At 47.6% G+C, this 14,909-nt stretch overlaps 1 protein-coding gene across 6 annotated transcripts in view; it reads right to left on the bottom strand.

Annotated features, from left to right (window-relative positions):
- The window catches only part of LOC134353203 (potassium voltage-gated channel subfamily H member 2-like), a 63,003-nt gene that overhangs the window by 27,717 nt on the left and 20,377 nt on the right, over positions 1 to 14,909 (bottom strand). For 5 of the 6 annotated variants that reach the window (XM_063061237.1, XM_063061230.1, XM_063061223.1 and 2 more), the window contains one exon: positions 11,314 to 11,528. In XM_063061237.1, coding sequence (XP_062917307.1) covers positions 11,314 to 11,528 — 215 coding nt within the window. Of the gene's footprint in view, positions 1 to 4,582; positions 5,494 to 11,313; positions 11,529 to 14,909 lie in introns of those variants that run through there. The other variant, XM_063061261.1, reaches the window with a different exon arrangement.

The raw sequence follows: 14,909 nt of genomic DNA, 5'->3' as shown, positions 1-14,909 counted from the left end.
ACTTAAGTTTATCCAGCCTCTCATGATAGCACATGCCCTCTACACCAGGCAGCATCCTGGCAAACCTCTTCTGCACCCTCTCCAAAACCTCAACATCCTTCCTATAGTGGGGTGACCAGAGCTGTCTACGATACTCCAGTTGTGTCCGAATCAGATTTTTATAAAGTTGCAACATAACCTCTTGCCCTTTGAAATCAATTTCTCGACTAATAAAAGCAATCATTCCATAAGCCTTCTTAACCACCCTATTGTCCTGTGTAGCCACTTTCAAGGAGCTATGAACTTGGACCCGAAGATCTCTCTGCTCAGCAACACTGTTAAGAGTCTTTCCCTCTTGCATTTGCCCTACCGAGATGCAACAGCTCACATTTATCTGAATTAAACTCCATCTACCATTTCTCTGCCCATATCTGCAACTGATCTGTATCGTGCTGTTTTCCTTGCCAGTCTTCTACACTACCCACAATTCCACCAATCTTGGTATCATCCTTAAACTTACTAACCTACCCATTCATATTTTCATCTGGGTCATTGTTATACATCAAAAACAGGAGAGGTCCCAGCAGAGATACATACACAACTCTACTAATTAAAGACCTCCAGCTCAATTAAGTCCTTTCAAGCACTATCATCTGTCTTCTATGCACAGCAAATTCTAAATCCAAACAGACAATTCACCGCAGACCCTCTGCATCTTAATCTTCTGGACTAGCCTCCCATGAAGGACTTTGTCAAACACTTTAATAAAATCCATATAGAAATATCCACTACCCTATTCTCATCAATCTTTCTCGTCACCATATCAAAAAATTCAATCAAGTCGGTAAGGCACCACCATGCTGGCTCTCCCTAATTAGGCCACAGGTTTCCAAATTCTATCCTATTCTTAAGAAATTTCTCCAGCAATTTCCCTATAACTGGCGCAAGATTCACCAGTCGATAGTTTCTAGGATTTTCCCTTGTTCTCTCCTAAACAAGAGGAGAGGAGAAGAGCGCGCCGCACGTGCGCAGCCCTCCGGTGAAAATAATATCGTATCTGTCAAATAGGGGCCACGGACAATTCTGATTTGATGGAGATAGATGTGAAAGCACAGAGGAACATCTGGAAAAACCTCTGAAACGCTCGTTCGCTGCTGTCGTTACTGCGCAGTCGGGTATCTTTCAGAGGGTAGGCCTCAAAATCCCCGGCTTTGCCTGCTGTTGGCGACCAAGGTGGAGGTCGAATCGCTCGGATAGAGATGGCGCTCAGTACTCAGTGTCGGAGAGCTGATCAGAGCTCGAAGTTTTCGGATGACTCAGAGTCAGACCATGGTCGGGTATGGCAGGGAGAGTTTTTCTTCCTTCTCCCCTCTGCGTGAGATGTGGGACATTTGAGAGACTTTGAACTTTTACTGTGCTCATGGACTTCTTCATCAAGTTATGGTATTGTTGCACTGTTGTAACTATATGTTATAATTATGTGGTTTTGTTAGTTTTTTTCAGTCTTGGTCTGTCCTGTGTTTTGTGATATCACACCGGAGGAAATAATGTATCATTTCTTAATGCATGCATTACTAAATGACAATAAAAGAGGACTGCATGTCTTCATAATCTAAACATAGGTATAACATTAGCCACTCGCCAGTCCTCCGGGACCCTGCCTGTACTTATCCACCTTAATACTCACGAGGAGGCCCAACACTTCCTCTGCCTTAAACTCCTTGCTAACCGCCGCCCCCCCTCCCCACCATCTATTCTATCTTCTCTAAAACTTCGAAAACCTAGTACATTAATCACCCATACCTGCTCCTCTGTCAGCCAAGATTCAGTAATGGCTATGACATTGTGTTCCATGCACTGATCCAAGCTCTAAGTTCACCACCTTTACCCATAGTACTCCGAACTTTAAAATATACACACTTCAAACTATCTGACCAATCATACCTGTTATTTCAATTTTACCTTTCAATACTTTCCCTGACATCTACCTTCTAGTCTGATCCTTCCCTTACAGACCGAGGGCTCCATTTCCCAGCCCCCTGCAAAACTAGTTTAATCTCTGTTGAATAGTATTAGCAAACCTCCCGGCCAAGCCTCACATTCCCTTACTGCTGCAGAGAAAAATTACCCACAGATTAACAGAGAGGCCTTGAGTCTGGTTTGGGGTGTAAAACATTTTAACTAGTACTTCTGTGGGAGAGAACTTACCTTCATTACTGATCATCAGTCAGTAGTGTCTATTTTCAACCCACAGAAAGGTGTTCCACTAACAGCAGCATGAATGCAGACACGGGCTCTGTTTCTTGGAGGATACGATTACAAGATCGAATTCATGAGGACAACTAATCATGGAAATGCTGATGGATTGTCCTGTTTACTCTTGCAAAAAGAAATACCTGAAAAATTTACAAAAGAGAATACTCCCCTTGACGTAATCTCCCTCATGCAAATCAAAAGTCTCCTTATTGCAGCACAAATGATCCACATGGCAACCCAAAATGCCTGGAATGTGCAGCAGTTCCCCTATTTTACCAGGCCAGGATGAATTTACCTTTGATGAAGGTTGCCGTATGTGGATATTGAGAGCTGTACCATCCATGCTAAAAGCTAAGGTGTTGGAGGAGCTACATGCCAGTCATCTAGATATGGTCAATATGAAAGCATTGGCTTAAAACTTTGTCTTGTGGCCTGAAATAGATCAGCAAAATAGTGTCACATTCTATATTGAGTTGGAGTTTATAGCAAAGCAGGGAGAAGTGTCGTGCACTTGATGCTTCAGTAACATTTGAATGATATTGTAAATATATTGTTTGCAAAGATAAAGAATTTCAGGATGTATATTGTATACATTTCTCTAACATTAAATGTACCTATTGAAACCTATTGATTAGCACTCCTTGTTGTTGACATAATTGAACATGGGTTACATGTAAAAGTATGTGAATAGCATACTTCATTACGTCACCACATCATAAGCGCATGCCTCACTAGAAGTAAAATAAACCAAAGTACACACGTTTATCACCAGGCTGCCCATGTTTTTCTTTCAATTAGTTTTAGAGTTACAAGTAACACTTTGGATAGTAATGGGGGCACTGGGAAAGGGTTAATGGGTAATGTTGGTAGGACCTCTGTGGAGAGTGATGTTAATATGGTGGAGTCTACACTGAGTTTGAAAGTGTACTTCAATCCAAATGCTGAATTTTAAACAAAGGGAGAGGAGTTTCCTGCGAGTGACTGGAAGGTGCAACGCTGAACAGGAACTGGTTTGTAGACAAGTACATAATGAACACGTTTCAAAATATATGCACTCCTCTCAGGCACAAATCCTGACAGTGATTTATTCTGGCCTCTGCAGAGAAATTAAAGATAGTGTTAAATTCCAGAAGAGAATGAAGTTTCTGGAAACAGCATTAGGTGTGAGGAATGGACACAGAGCAGAACAGAGAAAGAATCAGATGGAGTAAGTAGCCAGGCACAAGACGGCAAAATGTGAGAGCTGTTGACGAACGATGGGAATGGTTAGTAAAAGCATACGTGACTCCCTACAGACAGAGCGTGTAATTGGGATAAGGAAATGGCAATTACTCTGTGCCTGTGCTGACATCAGAAAGCCTGATCAAGATCAGACAGAACCAGCACTCATCGGAGGATCAGAGGTGCTGAGGGTTAGCAACTTTAAATTCCCGGGTGTTACTATTTCAGAGGACCTGACCTGGACCCAGCACATAAATGAAATCGCGAAGAAAGCACGGCCTCTACTTCCTGAGGAGTCCCCGAAGATTCAACATGACATCAAAAACTTTGACAAACAGTAGGTGTGTGGTGGAGAATGTATTAACTGGCTGTATCATAGACCTAGTACAGAAACACCAATGCCTTTGAACAGAAAAGGTAGTGGATTCAGCCCAGTACATTGCAGATAAAGCCCTCCCAACCATTGAGCACATCTACATGAAGTAGGAAAGCAGCATCCATCATCAGAGATCCTCACAACCCAGGCCATGCTCTTTTCTTGCCACTGCCATCAAGTAAAAGATACAAGAGCCTCAGGACTCTCACCACCGGCCAAAAACAGTTACTACCCCACGACGATCAGGCTCTTGAACAAAAGGGGATAACTAGTAATGGTAATCCCCAGTTCCCAGCCTGAATCCATCAAAAGCTCCGACAGCAGGCTATCTGTTACATCTCTGCCAAATGCCCCCTCAGCACACAACCCCCCCCTCCTCCCCTCGGCAGCTCCCACTCCCTTCCTCTTGGGGGGGGACCCACTCACATCAACCATTTCACCGGCTGTTCACGGTTGGCTTCACCACTCTCCCTCACCAACATACCCCCCCACAAGGAAAATATTCACAGCCCTCCCCCCTTACCCGGCAGCCCCAGGATCGGGATCTGCCCCTCACTCAGTCAGTGCAGCAGGGGCTGGAGTGTTGTCAATAGACCTGGCACAGGGTGGGCCTGACAGGAAGTCTGTGGAACTGAAATGCTGCTTGTTCCTTGCAGCTAGAAGTCCAGACTCCAGCTAAGACTTACCAGTCTAGTGAAGGTCACCAGGTCACCCAATCGACCCCTCCCCAGCAAGAGCCGTAACACTTACCTCGTGAGCTACGATGCTGGAAATCCGGACCCCTCTCCTCATCTTCTCACCCCGATGTTCCGCAACTCCCTTAGGCCCTTCGGCAATTGGAGCATCCCAGCCTTTCACTGACATGCCTCTTGTCCCTCAGGTGTTTGGTCACCAGGATCCTAGAGCTGTTCCACAATTATCTCCGGGGAAGGGGAAGGACGAGGGTTTGCTGATTCCCAGAACCTCTCCGTCTGAAATCTCAGAATCCTTCAATCTCAATGCAAATTCCCAGAGTCCCTGAAGTCCAGCCCAGCCTCTGGAATCTCTCCGTCCCAGTCTGAATTCCTGGAATTCCTGAATTTCCAGAATCTCTGAATCGCGGTATGAACTCCTGGATCCCTCAATCCCTGTCTGAACACAGGACCTGTGTTGGATTGGGAATGCTGCTCCTCTGCCTCGTTTCGGATGAGCTCATTACTCCGGTCTCTGGGCCATATTCCGGGACACACAGCTGATCCACAAACCCCGGCTGGGGCCAGGACAGGAGGAAGCCTGGAAGAGCAGCTGGGAGAGAGGGAGGGAGGGAGGAAGGGAGAGCGCAGCAGCCGGGGGGACGGCAGGGATCAGCACATATCCCATTAACCCTGCAGCATCTGACACATCTGCCGCATGAACAGAGAGACTGAGAGTCTGTTAATCCCCGACCCAGCACAGGCAGTCATCTGTACAAGCTGGGCCTTCATCATACTAAACCTCCCACTCCCAGTATAGTTGAGCTGCGTAGGAGGTAGTAGATGGGTCAGCTCCCTGAGCAGGCCTTCAAATGGAAGGGAAGTGTGTAGGAGAATGAGGGAGGAGATTCCCAAGGTTGAGACCAGGCAGCAAGGGAAATCAGGACTGTCGGCATATGGGAACAAGTGAAGTTTAGGGTCCCTGGGAGCTGGGTTCATTGAATCATTGAAAATTCAATGTAAAGGGGGAGATTATTTGGCCCATCCTTTCTGGACCAGGTATAAAAGGGCCACACAACAGAACCCCATCTACCTAACTGTGATCAGTTTCCCTGTGAGTGACAGCGGCTCACAGCACCCCCAGATTCAGGGGCTCTCTGCCTCTCCCACATTTCCACACAACCTGACCCACCTCTCCACCCGGGATCCATATCCCTGCGGGTCAGGGCTGCTCACAGGCTCCCCACACCAGGAGTAACGTAATGGGATCTCTGCCCCTCCCACGTGCAGACCGTACCTCTCCTTGCGGAAACTTTTCCCTCGTCCCCTCCAATCCCTCTACTGATCACTACCCTGTTCTATTTGCTGAGGGAAATGGGTCCTTCACAGTTAGTTATACAGCACAGAAACAGACCCCTCGGCCCTACTCATCCATGCCAGCCACGGAGCTGCTTGCCAGTGTTTGGCCCATTTCCATCGAAGCCAGGGGTTCCCAGCCTGGGATCCATGGGCTCCTTGTCTAATGGTGTTGGTCCGTGGCATAAAAAATGTTGGGGACCCCTGTTCTAAACCTCCCCTATCCGCGTACTTGAGCAAGTGACTCATGTGTTGCTAATGTACCTAATCAACCATTTCCTCTGGCACAAACAAGAGAAAATCTGCAGCTGCTGGAAATCCAAGCAACACACACAAAACTCAGGCAGCTTGTTCAATATACCCACCTTGCCCTCAGGTCCTTCTCACCTTCAACTTACACACTCTAGCTGTAGACTCCCCGACTCATTTCCCTCTCTTTTTTATTACTTATTTAATTCATTTAATATATTTTTTTAATGTAGTTTTTTTATTGTTATGTAATGTACTGCTGCCACAAAACAAATTTCACAGTGATATTAAACCTGATTCTGATTCTTTAAAAAAATACTGTGACCATCCACTTTATCTACCTCTCTCATGTTTTTGTAAATCTCTACAAGGCCTCCTTCGCTCAAGGGAAAACAGTCCCAGCCTGTCCAGTCTCCACTGATAACTCAAGCCCTTCAGTCCCATCACCATTTCTGTGAATCTCTTCTGCACCCTTTCCAGTTTAAAAATATCCTTCCTATAGCCAGGAGACTGGAGCTGCACACAATACTTCGTGTGACCTCACCAATGCCCTGTACAGTTCTAAGATGACATTTCAACTCCTGTACTCAGTGTCCCAACTAATGAAGTCAAGTGCAGCATCACTTCAGCACCCCGTCCACTGTGTCACTACTTCCAGGGAATCATGTACAGTACCTGCATTCTTAGCTCTCTCTGTTTTACAACACTCCCAAGGCCCTGCCATTCACTGAGTAGCTGCTGTACAAAGAGCCCCAATATCACCACACCTGTCTGAGTTAAACTTTATCTGCTATTCCTTTCTCCACTTCTTCAGTTGATCGAGATCTTGTTATAACTTTAGACAACCTTCTTCATTGTCCATCACACCACCAATCTGAAGGCTATCCGGACCCTTACTAATCATGTCTTTCAACACATCACTCATATATATGCAAACAACAACACCAACCCAGCCCGATCCCCAAGGCTTCTGGTCATAGGCCTCCGTCTGAACAATCCTTCACTGCCCCTGATGCCTCCTTTCACTAAGCCAGTTTTGTTACCAATCAGCCAGCTCACCCTGGATCTGGGACCTCAGCAAAGACCTTGCTAAAGTCCATGCAGACAACATCTGCCCTCATCAGTCCTCTTGGTCATCTCTTCACAAGCTCAATCAAATTCATCTGTCACGATTTCACACACACAAAGCCATGTTGACGACAGTCAGTCCTTGCCTTTCCAAATGCGGGAGGCTCCTGTCCCTCAGAATCCCTCCAGCAGCCTTCCCCACCTGTGAGGTAAGGCTCACCAGCCTGTAGTTACCTGGCTTGTCCTCGCAACCCTGATTAAATAAAGGCACTACTGTAGCCATCCTCCAGTCTTATGGCAGGTACCTTGCTTGTGACTAAGGAAAACACAAAAATCTCTGCCAGGATCCCAGCAATTTCTTCCCTTGCTTCCCACGAGGTCTTGGTCTAGTGCTTCTATCTCATCCCCTTATGATCTTCAATGTCTCATGCACAGCGTTCCACAGAAAACAACCTTGGCCTCTCCTGTCCATCCTCATCAGCTTCTCCAGTCCCAGTAACATCCTGGTGAATCCCCTTTGCACCTTTTCCACTGCAACCAAGTCAGAGTTGTACTGCGTGGAAACAGGTCATTCTATTTACTCATCTACACTAATTCCATTTGCGTTCATTACGTCCATATCCTCCCATGCCCTGCCTCCTTACCTGCCTGTCTGAATGCCTCAGAAACATAGTAACAGTGTTGGTTCCACACTAAATCCTTTGTCAGTGAGTTCACAAAATCATCCACACTCTGTGTTAACAACAGGACCCAATTTGCAAAGCACTGGTCAGACTACACTTGGAGAATTGTGTACAGTTCTGGTCACCACCCCGCAGGAAGGACGTGGGAGCAATAGAGAGTGTGTAGAAGAGATTCCTGGAGATGATGCCTGGAATGGACAGGCTGGGTTTGTTCTCACTGTTGTGCAGGAGGCTCAGGGGCAGACTTATAGAGGTTTATAAAATTATAAGGGGCACAGATAGGGTAGATAGTCATTCTTTTTCCCAGAACAGAGGAATCTAGACAATAGACAATGGATAGTAGACAGCCAGGCACTTTTTCCCAAAGCAAAATCACTAATACAAGGGAGCATAATCTTAAAGTTATTAGAGGAGAGTGGCGGGGGGGTGTCAGAGGTAGATTTTGTATACAGAGTGGTGGGTGTATTGAATGAGCTGCCAGGGTAATGGTAGAGAAAGATACATTAGGAATATTTAAGAAACTGTTAGCCAGGCTCAGTAGTAAGGGAAGTTAGTATGATCTTAGAGTGTGTTAAAAAGTCGGCAAAATATTGTGGACCAAAGGGCTCTGTGAGGACACAGGTTTAAGGTAAGAGGGGAGACGCAAAGGAAATAGAGTGATAGAGTTATAGAGTGATACAGCCAAATTTAAATCCTTTGGCCCAACTATTCCAAGGCAACCACAGCATCTTCCATGCTAGTTGCCCATGTTCAACCCATAACTCTCCAAGCACCTATCCAAATCCCCCTTGAATGTCGCAATTACACCTAACTTAACCACTTCTTCTGGCAGCTCATTCCAGATTCTCAATACCCTCTATGGAAAGAAGGGGTCTCATTTCAATCTCTCCCCTCTTTTATTTACGTTGTCAACCTTTGAACCTGAGGGACACATTTTTCACATAGAGCGTCGGTGGGTGTCTGGCATGAGCTGTTGGAGAGTGTTGGACAGGTACTTGGATGGGAAAGGTGTAGATGGAGATGAATCTAATGCAAGCAAATGGGATTAATGTAAACAGACATTACAGTGGGCATGGTCCCAATTCTTTGTTATACATTTATGAGAGAACAGTTATCCAACAAGCAGTCCCAGGAGAGACAGACAGTGTGGCTCCTTTAGACAGGGCGTTGGAATTGTTGGAGTTCATTGGCTGCCTGAACATTACTCTGTTGCCCTCCCCTCCCCTGGGGCATTGCCCACATTTCAGCGACAGCTCCTGCTCCCAATCTAATCACTGCCCGAGCATCCTCAGCTTTATCCCCAGCCACTCTTAATCTTCCGATTCTTGGGATTTAGCACAGGCTCCAGTAATCCTAGGCTCCCAGTGGCCACTCCCAACCTGACAACAGCTCAGACAGCAGTGTCTGCTCATATCCCACCTGAGCAGGCATTCACCACCACCCCCTCAATGCCCCCCTCACTGGGGAAGACAGCAGTGACTGCACATCTCAGACCGGGCCGGCATTCAACAAACCCCTCCCCCTCACTGTCCCACCTCGAGGCAGGCATTCCCACCCAATCCCTCAATGCCTGGGAGAAGGTGGATTGGGTTTGGGGAAGGGGGTCCCATGGAGGGGAGGGGTTCTCAGGACGGTGACAGTGGAGAGAAAAGTCCCTGGTAGGTAGGGCTGTGACCTGGAGAGGAAATTGAAGGTAGCGACGTCCTCTCCCTGTCCTGGAGGGGGAAGGGGGTGGACCTGGGGAAGAAACTGCATCGTGGTTTGTAGGTGGTATCCACTGCAGCCACTGTGAGGGATGGTGGGGGTGTGTGGGGTGGCAGTGGGGAGGAGGGGAAAATGCAGATGCAGACCTTTCGGCCCTGCTACTACGATGTACCACCTACTCTAACCCCAGCCACCAGCAGGGCTCACTGCCCTCTGTACCTTGATGACTACCAGAGCCACGACACCTCTGACTCTGCCTGGTGACCAGTCTCTAGCCACAGGGCATCAGCACTGACAAGTATGCTCATTCCACTGAGTGTGGGGACCTTAGCAAAAGCACCCTGAAGATCCAGACACCCCACATCTGGTTCCCCGCCCTCTCTTCCAGTGCCTTTCTCCAAGCACTCCAGGAGATTGGTTACACACCAACCTCCAGTCCAAATATCCACTCTCTTAATCCATTTTCTTTCCACATACTCAGTTATTACATCCCCTACTGGTCTCTCTGTGTCTCCCCCGGCATCTCCACATCTCCCCACCATCTCCCCCAAGTGTCTACAACTCTACTATCTCTCCATAGTCTGACCCTGTCACCCACAGACCAACCTTGATTGCATCCACATAGACCACTTCCCCCACTTCCAATTGTCTGACTCCCCCATCCTCCTCATCTCAGTTTTAAAGGGACATCTCTTTAATCTGAGGCTGTGCCCTTGAACACTGGATTCTCCCACTACTGAAAACATCCCCTCCATGTCTACTCTATCCATTCCTTTCAGTACTTGGTAGTTTTCAATGAGATCATTCCTCATCATTCTCACCTCCATCAAATACAGGCCCAGAGACATTAAATGCGCTTTGTACATTATCCCTTTTGTCCCTGGAATCATTCTCGTCAAACTCCTCTGCACCCTCTCCAATGGCAGCACATCCTCCCTTAGATATGGGGCCCAAAACTGCTCACAATACTCCAAATCTGAATGTATTTGCATAACAAGAAGGCTGTAAAGCTTCAGCTCCATATCCTTGCTTTTATATTCTAGTCCTCTTGAAAAGAATACTAACATTACATTTCCCCCTTTTACAACTGACTGAACCTGCATGATAAACTAGGATTCCCAAGTCTCTTTGCATCTCTGATCTCTGAATCTTTCCCCATTAGAGAAATAATTTACACCTTTATTCTCCGTACCATTTCATCTGCCTCTTCTTTGTCCATTGTTCCAACTCAAAGACTTTCTGCACACTCCCTGCTTTTTTTTAAACACAATCCGTTTCTCCATTTATCTTTGAATCATCTGCAAACTTGGCCACAAAGTCATCAATTCCATCATCCAGAATATTAATGTATAAAGTGAAAAGTTGTGTCCCATATTTATCTATGTGGAACTCCACTAGACATCAACAGAAAAGGCCCCCTCTATCCCCACTCTCTGCCTACTGCTCGTCAGCCAATCTTCTATTCATACGAGCACCCTGCCTCTAATACCGTGGGCTCCTGCCTTGTTTAGTAGCCTCATGTACAGCACCTTGTGACTTCACCTGTTCAACTTGCCCACTGTGGCCACGTACATACACACTGTTGTTACCTATTCCAGGCACAGTCTGACTCAGCAGGAATCTGTGCCTGGCAGCCACAGAGACAGAGGTCAGATTCTCGTGGTGACCCTCTGTCCTGTGTCAGACTCACCTGGGACCCTCCGTCCCGTGTCGGACTCACCTGGGACCCTCCGTCCCGTGTTGGACTCACCTGGGTGACCTTGTCGGTGACGTTGTGACTCCTCTCCCTGACCTTGGGGGCAATGATGTCCTTGTCACTGGTGGCTGGTAGGGTGATCTGATCCCCTTCCAGGTCCTTAAAGTTGAGGGTGATCTGTGAGATCTTCCTGACTGTGCGGGGCTTCATCAGGTCAGTGTCCGAAGTGGAGCTGGAAAGCCGGGCTCTTAGCACACCCTTCACCGTCTCTGCAGTCACCACAGCACAAGATGAGAGTCTCAGATGAGGGATCATCTAGAAGGTGTATACAGCTTCTCCCAGGATGGGGAGGGCCTCTGGAATTTTCTGCCCCAGAGGGGCATGGGGTAGATCTATGGGGTTAGTACCCAATGAACTGAGAGGCTGAGGGGCGAGAGCCTGGGGTAGCCTAGCCCTGATTGGACTGAATGGTGGGAAAGGCTGGGGAGATTGAGGGGGAGCTCCACGATATTATGGTTCTCCAGACAGGTACTCACAGGATTGTGGAGCATTTACAAAATGTTTATTTCTATTTCAGATAGCAACACCAGTTTAACACCCATCAACGGGAATTATTAGACAGATGCTGTTATTGCTAACTATTTACTCTTGATGAACATTTAACCCCACCTGACCAGCTGATCAGAATCGTTCTATAGACCAAGACTCCCTCCTCACTGTCAACATCATCACTGAAATCCATGTCACCTACAACCTCTGTTGCTGTCCAGATCACTGGTGTAGAAATTACTCCCTACAGGGTGCCAGCACCAATCCCCGTGGAAAACCACTGGTCGCAGACTTCCAATCACAAACATCACTGACCACCATCAAATCCGAAACCAATTTCCCTTATCCCATGGGCCCGAACCCTTGCACCAGTATCCCATGTGGGACCTTGTCAAGTCTTATAGAAGGCCACATGGTCTACTTCTGGAACATCAGACACAGGCCACGACCTTCAACCTACGATGTTGTTCCAAACTATTTAAACCAATGACATGATTAATCCAATCCCTCTTCCTAGCACATTAATCATATCCCTCCCTTTCCTGCACATTTATGTGTCTGCCCAAGTCTCTCTGAAATGTTTGTACTTGTTTCCACCACCACCCCAGTGGCCCCCACCACTCTGTGCAAAGAAACTTGCCCCATACATCTCCCTTATACTCCCCTCACCACCTGAAATACATGCCCTCTGATATCAGACATTTCAATCCTGGGAAAAAGATACTGTCCGCTCTATCCATGCCGCTTATAATCTTATAAACCTCCATCAGGTCTCCCCTCAACCTTCACAGCTCCAGAGCAAACAACTCAAGTTTGTCCAACCCCTCCTTATAGCTTATGCCCTCTAATCCAGACGGCATTCTGAAACTCTTCTCCACAGTCTCCACATCCTTCCTGTAATGGGACGACCAGAACTGAATGTAACACTCTAGATGAGGTCTAACTAGAGTTTTATAAAGCTGCAGCATAATTTACTGTTATACTCCTGGAAGGCCTCCCCATCAGAACTCTCCCCCCAGCTCTCACCCTCACCTTCCATTCCTCCCCTTCTCCTCCTCTCCTCCTCCCCCTCCCTTCCCTCCTCTCTTCTTCCATCTCTCCCACCTCCGTCTGTCACTCCCTTCCACCCTGCCCCTCCATCTCTCCTTGTGTCCCCTCCATTCTCCTTCCCTCCCCCTCCCTTCCTACTTCACTTCCCCCTCCGCCCCTCCAGCACTCCCTGTGCTGGTACAGATGCCAGGGTCTCTCCATCATCATCCGATCCCTCACCATGATGTTATTGAGGGGGAAACCCAGTGGAGGTTCCCAGAACTTTCACTGGAGGGAGAGATGGGGAAGGGCCTGAGGCCTGGTGTTATTCATCATCCGGGGATTAGTGGGTGTCTGCAGGCCCCCACAGGGAGTGTGTTGGAAATCTCACTGAACACCACCCCCCCCCACACTCGAGCTGGATCAGGGCCCTCAGCTCCTCGCCAAAGAGAAAGGATCTGTCCTGCTCTGACCTCTCCACCTCTTCACTCGACCCTGCCGCACCCCAGCTAGCACAGTCAGAAGCTCCATCAGGGACCTGAATAGAGGGTGTCCATCTTCCCCAAAGACTCCACCCCTCACAGCCCCACATGCTCACCCTCAATCTCTCATCCAGCCTCTCACAACCTCATCCCTCACCCAGTACCTCACATCCCTACCCAGCCCCTCATCCCTCCTTCCTCAACCAGAAGCACATCTGAAAGTGTCCGTGTCCCCTAAAACACCCCGCTTCTACCCAGCCCCTCACTCCTACTTCAAGCCCTCACCCAGTCTCTCACCCCTCCCTCCTCAATCATCACACCCATACACCAACCCCCATGCAAAGACAGTCTTGTCCAAGGATATCCATCCTCCCCGAATTCTCCACCCTCACCCAACCTCTCAAACCCTCACATCCTGCTGAATCTCCTCTGCACTTTCTCTATTGCTATCACACACTTCCTGTGCAGTGGTGATCAGAACTGAGCACAAACCACCAAGTGCAGCCTAACCCATGTTTTATAAAGTTGCAATGTAACATTTTGACTCTTATATTCCATGCTCTGACCTCCTTCATACATCTCCACCACCTTGTCCACCTGTGTTGTCACTTTCAGGGAACAATGGACTGGAAACCCAAGCTCTCTCCATACATCGACATTCATCACCATCTACTGTAGCTGCCCTGCCCCATCAGACTTCCCAAAATGCATCACCCCACACTTGCTGGGACTCAATTCAAACTCTATACAAGAGAAAAAGATGGTAAAATCTGGGAATGCCAGTTAACCCAGAATATTCAAGGATGGATCAGGGAAAAGGAGGAAGCAACTGTCAGGTACAGGACTGGTAACAAGTCATTCATGGTTTATAGGCGTTATAGGAGAACTTGAGTAAGAAATTAGGAGGAGAAAAAAAGGGTCACAAAATGACCTTGGAAAGCAGGATTAAGGAGAATCCCTAAGCATTCGTGTATATTACAAGCAAGAGAGGAGCTATGAAAGGAATAGGTGCCCTCAGGGAGTGGATAAGTCATTAATGCCAGTGGCCAGGGGTGTAGGCAAAGTAACTATCTCACGGGTACTCACCAGGGAGAAGACGTGAAGGCTGGAGAGTCGAGGTTATGCAAATATTCTTGAACATGTCTATGTCAGGAAGAATTGTGTACGTTAGGCTAGATAAGTCCCCAGGGGATGACAAGATTTATCCCAGAATGGTAAGGTAAACAAAGGAGGAGATGGTTTGGGCTGTGATGGAGATGTTTGCATTTTCATTTGGCACAGGTGAGGTACCAGAGACTGGAGGAGAGCTATTATAGTCCCCTTGTTCAGTGAGGTTAAGGCTAGTGAGCCTTACATCAACTGGTGAGGAGGTTGTTGGAGAAAATCCTGATCTATGTTCACTTGGAAAGGCAGGGACATTCAAAGCAGTTGGCATGGCTTCTGCAGGGGGAGATCATACCTCCCAGAACTGCGCAGTGCAGAAACAAGTCCTTTGGCCCAGCACATACATGCTGACCATGATACCTATCCACACTGATCCCAACTTCCTGCATCACTCTGGCAGCATGATGGAACAAGCTGCCAGAGGAG

This window comes from Mobula hypostoma, chromosome 1, assembly GCF_963921235.1.
Source record: "Mobula hypostoma chromosome 1, sMobHyp1.1, whole genome shotgun sequence".
Taxonomy (NCBI): Eukaryota; Metazoa; Chordata; class Chondrichthyes; order Myliobatiformes; family Myliobatidae; genus Mobula; species Mobula hypostoma.
Note: the sequence above shows the minus strand (reverse complement) of the source record. Positions and strands in the feature narration are given on the sequence as shown.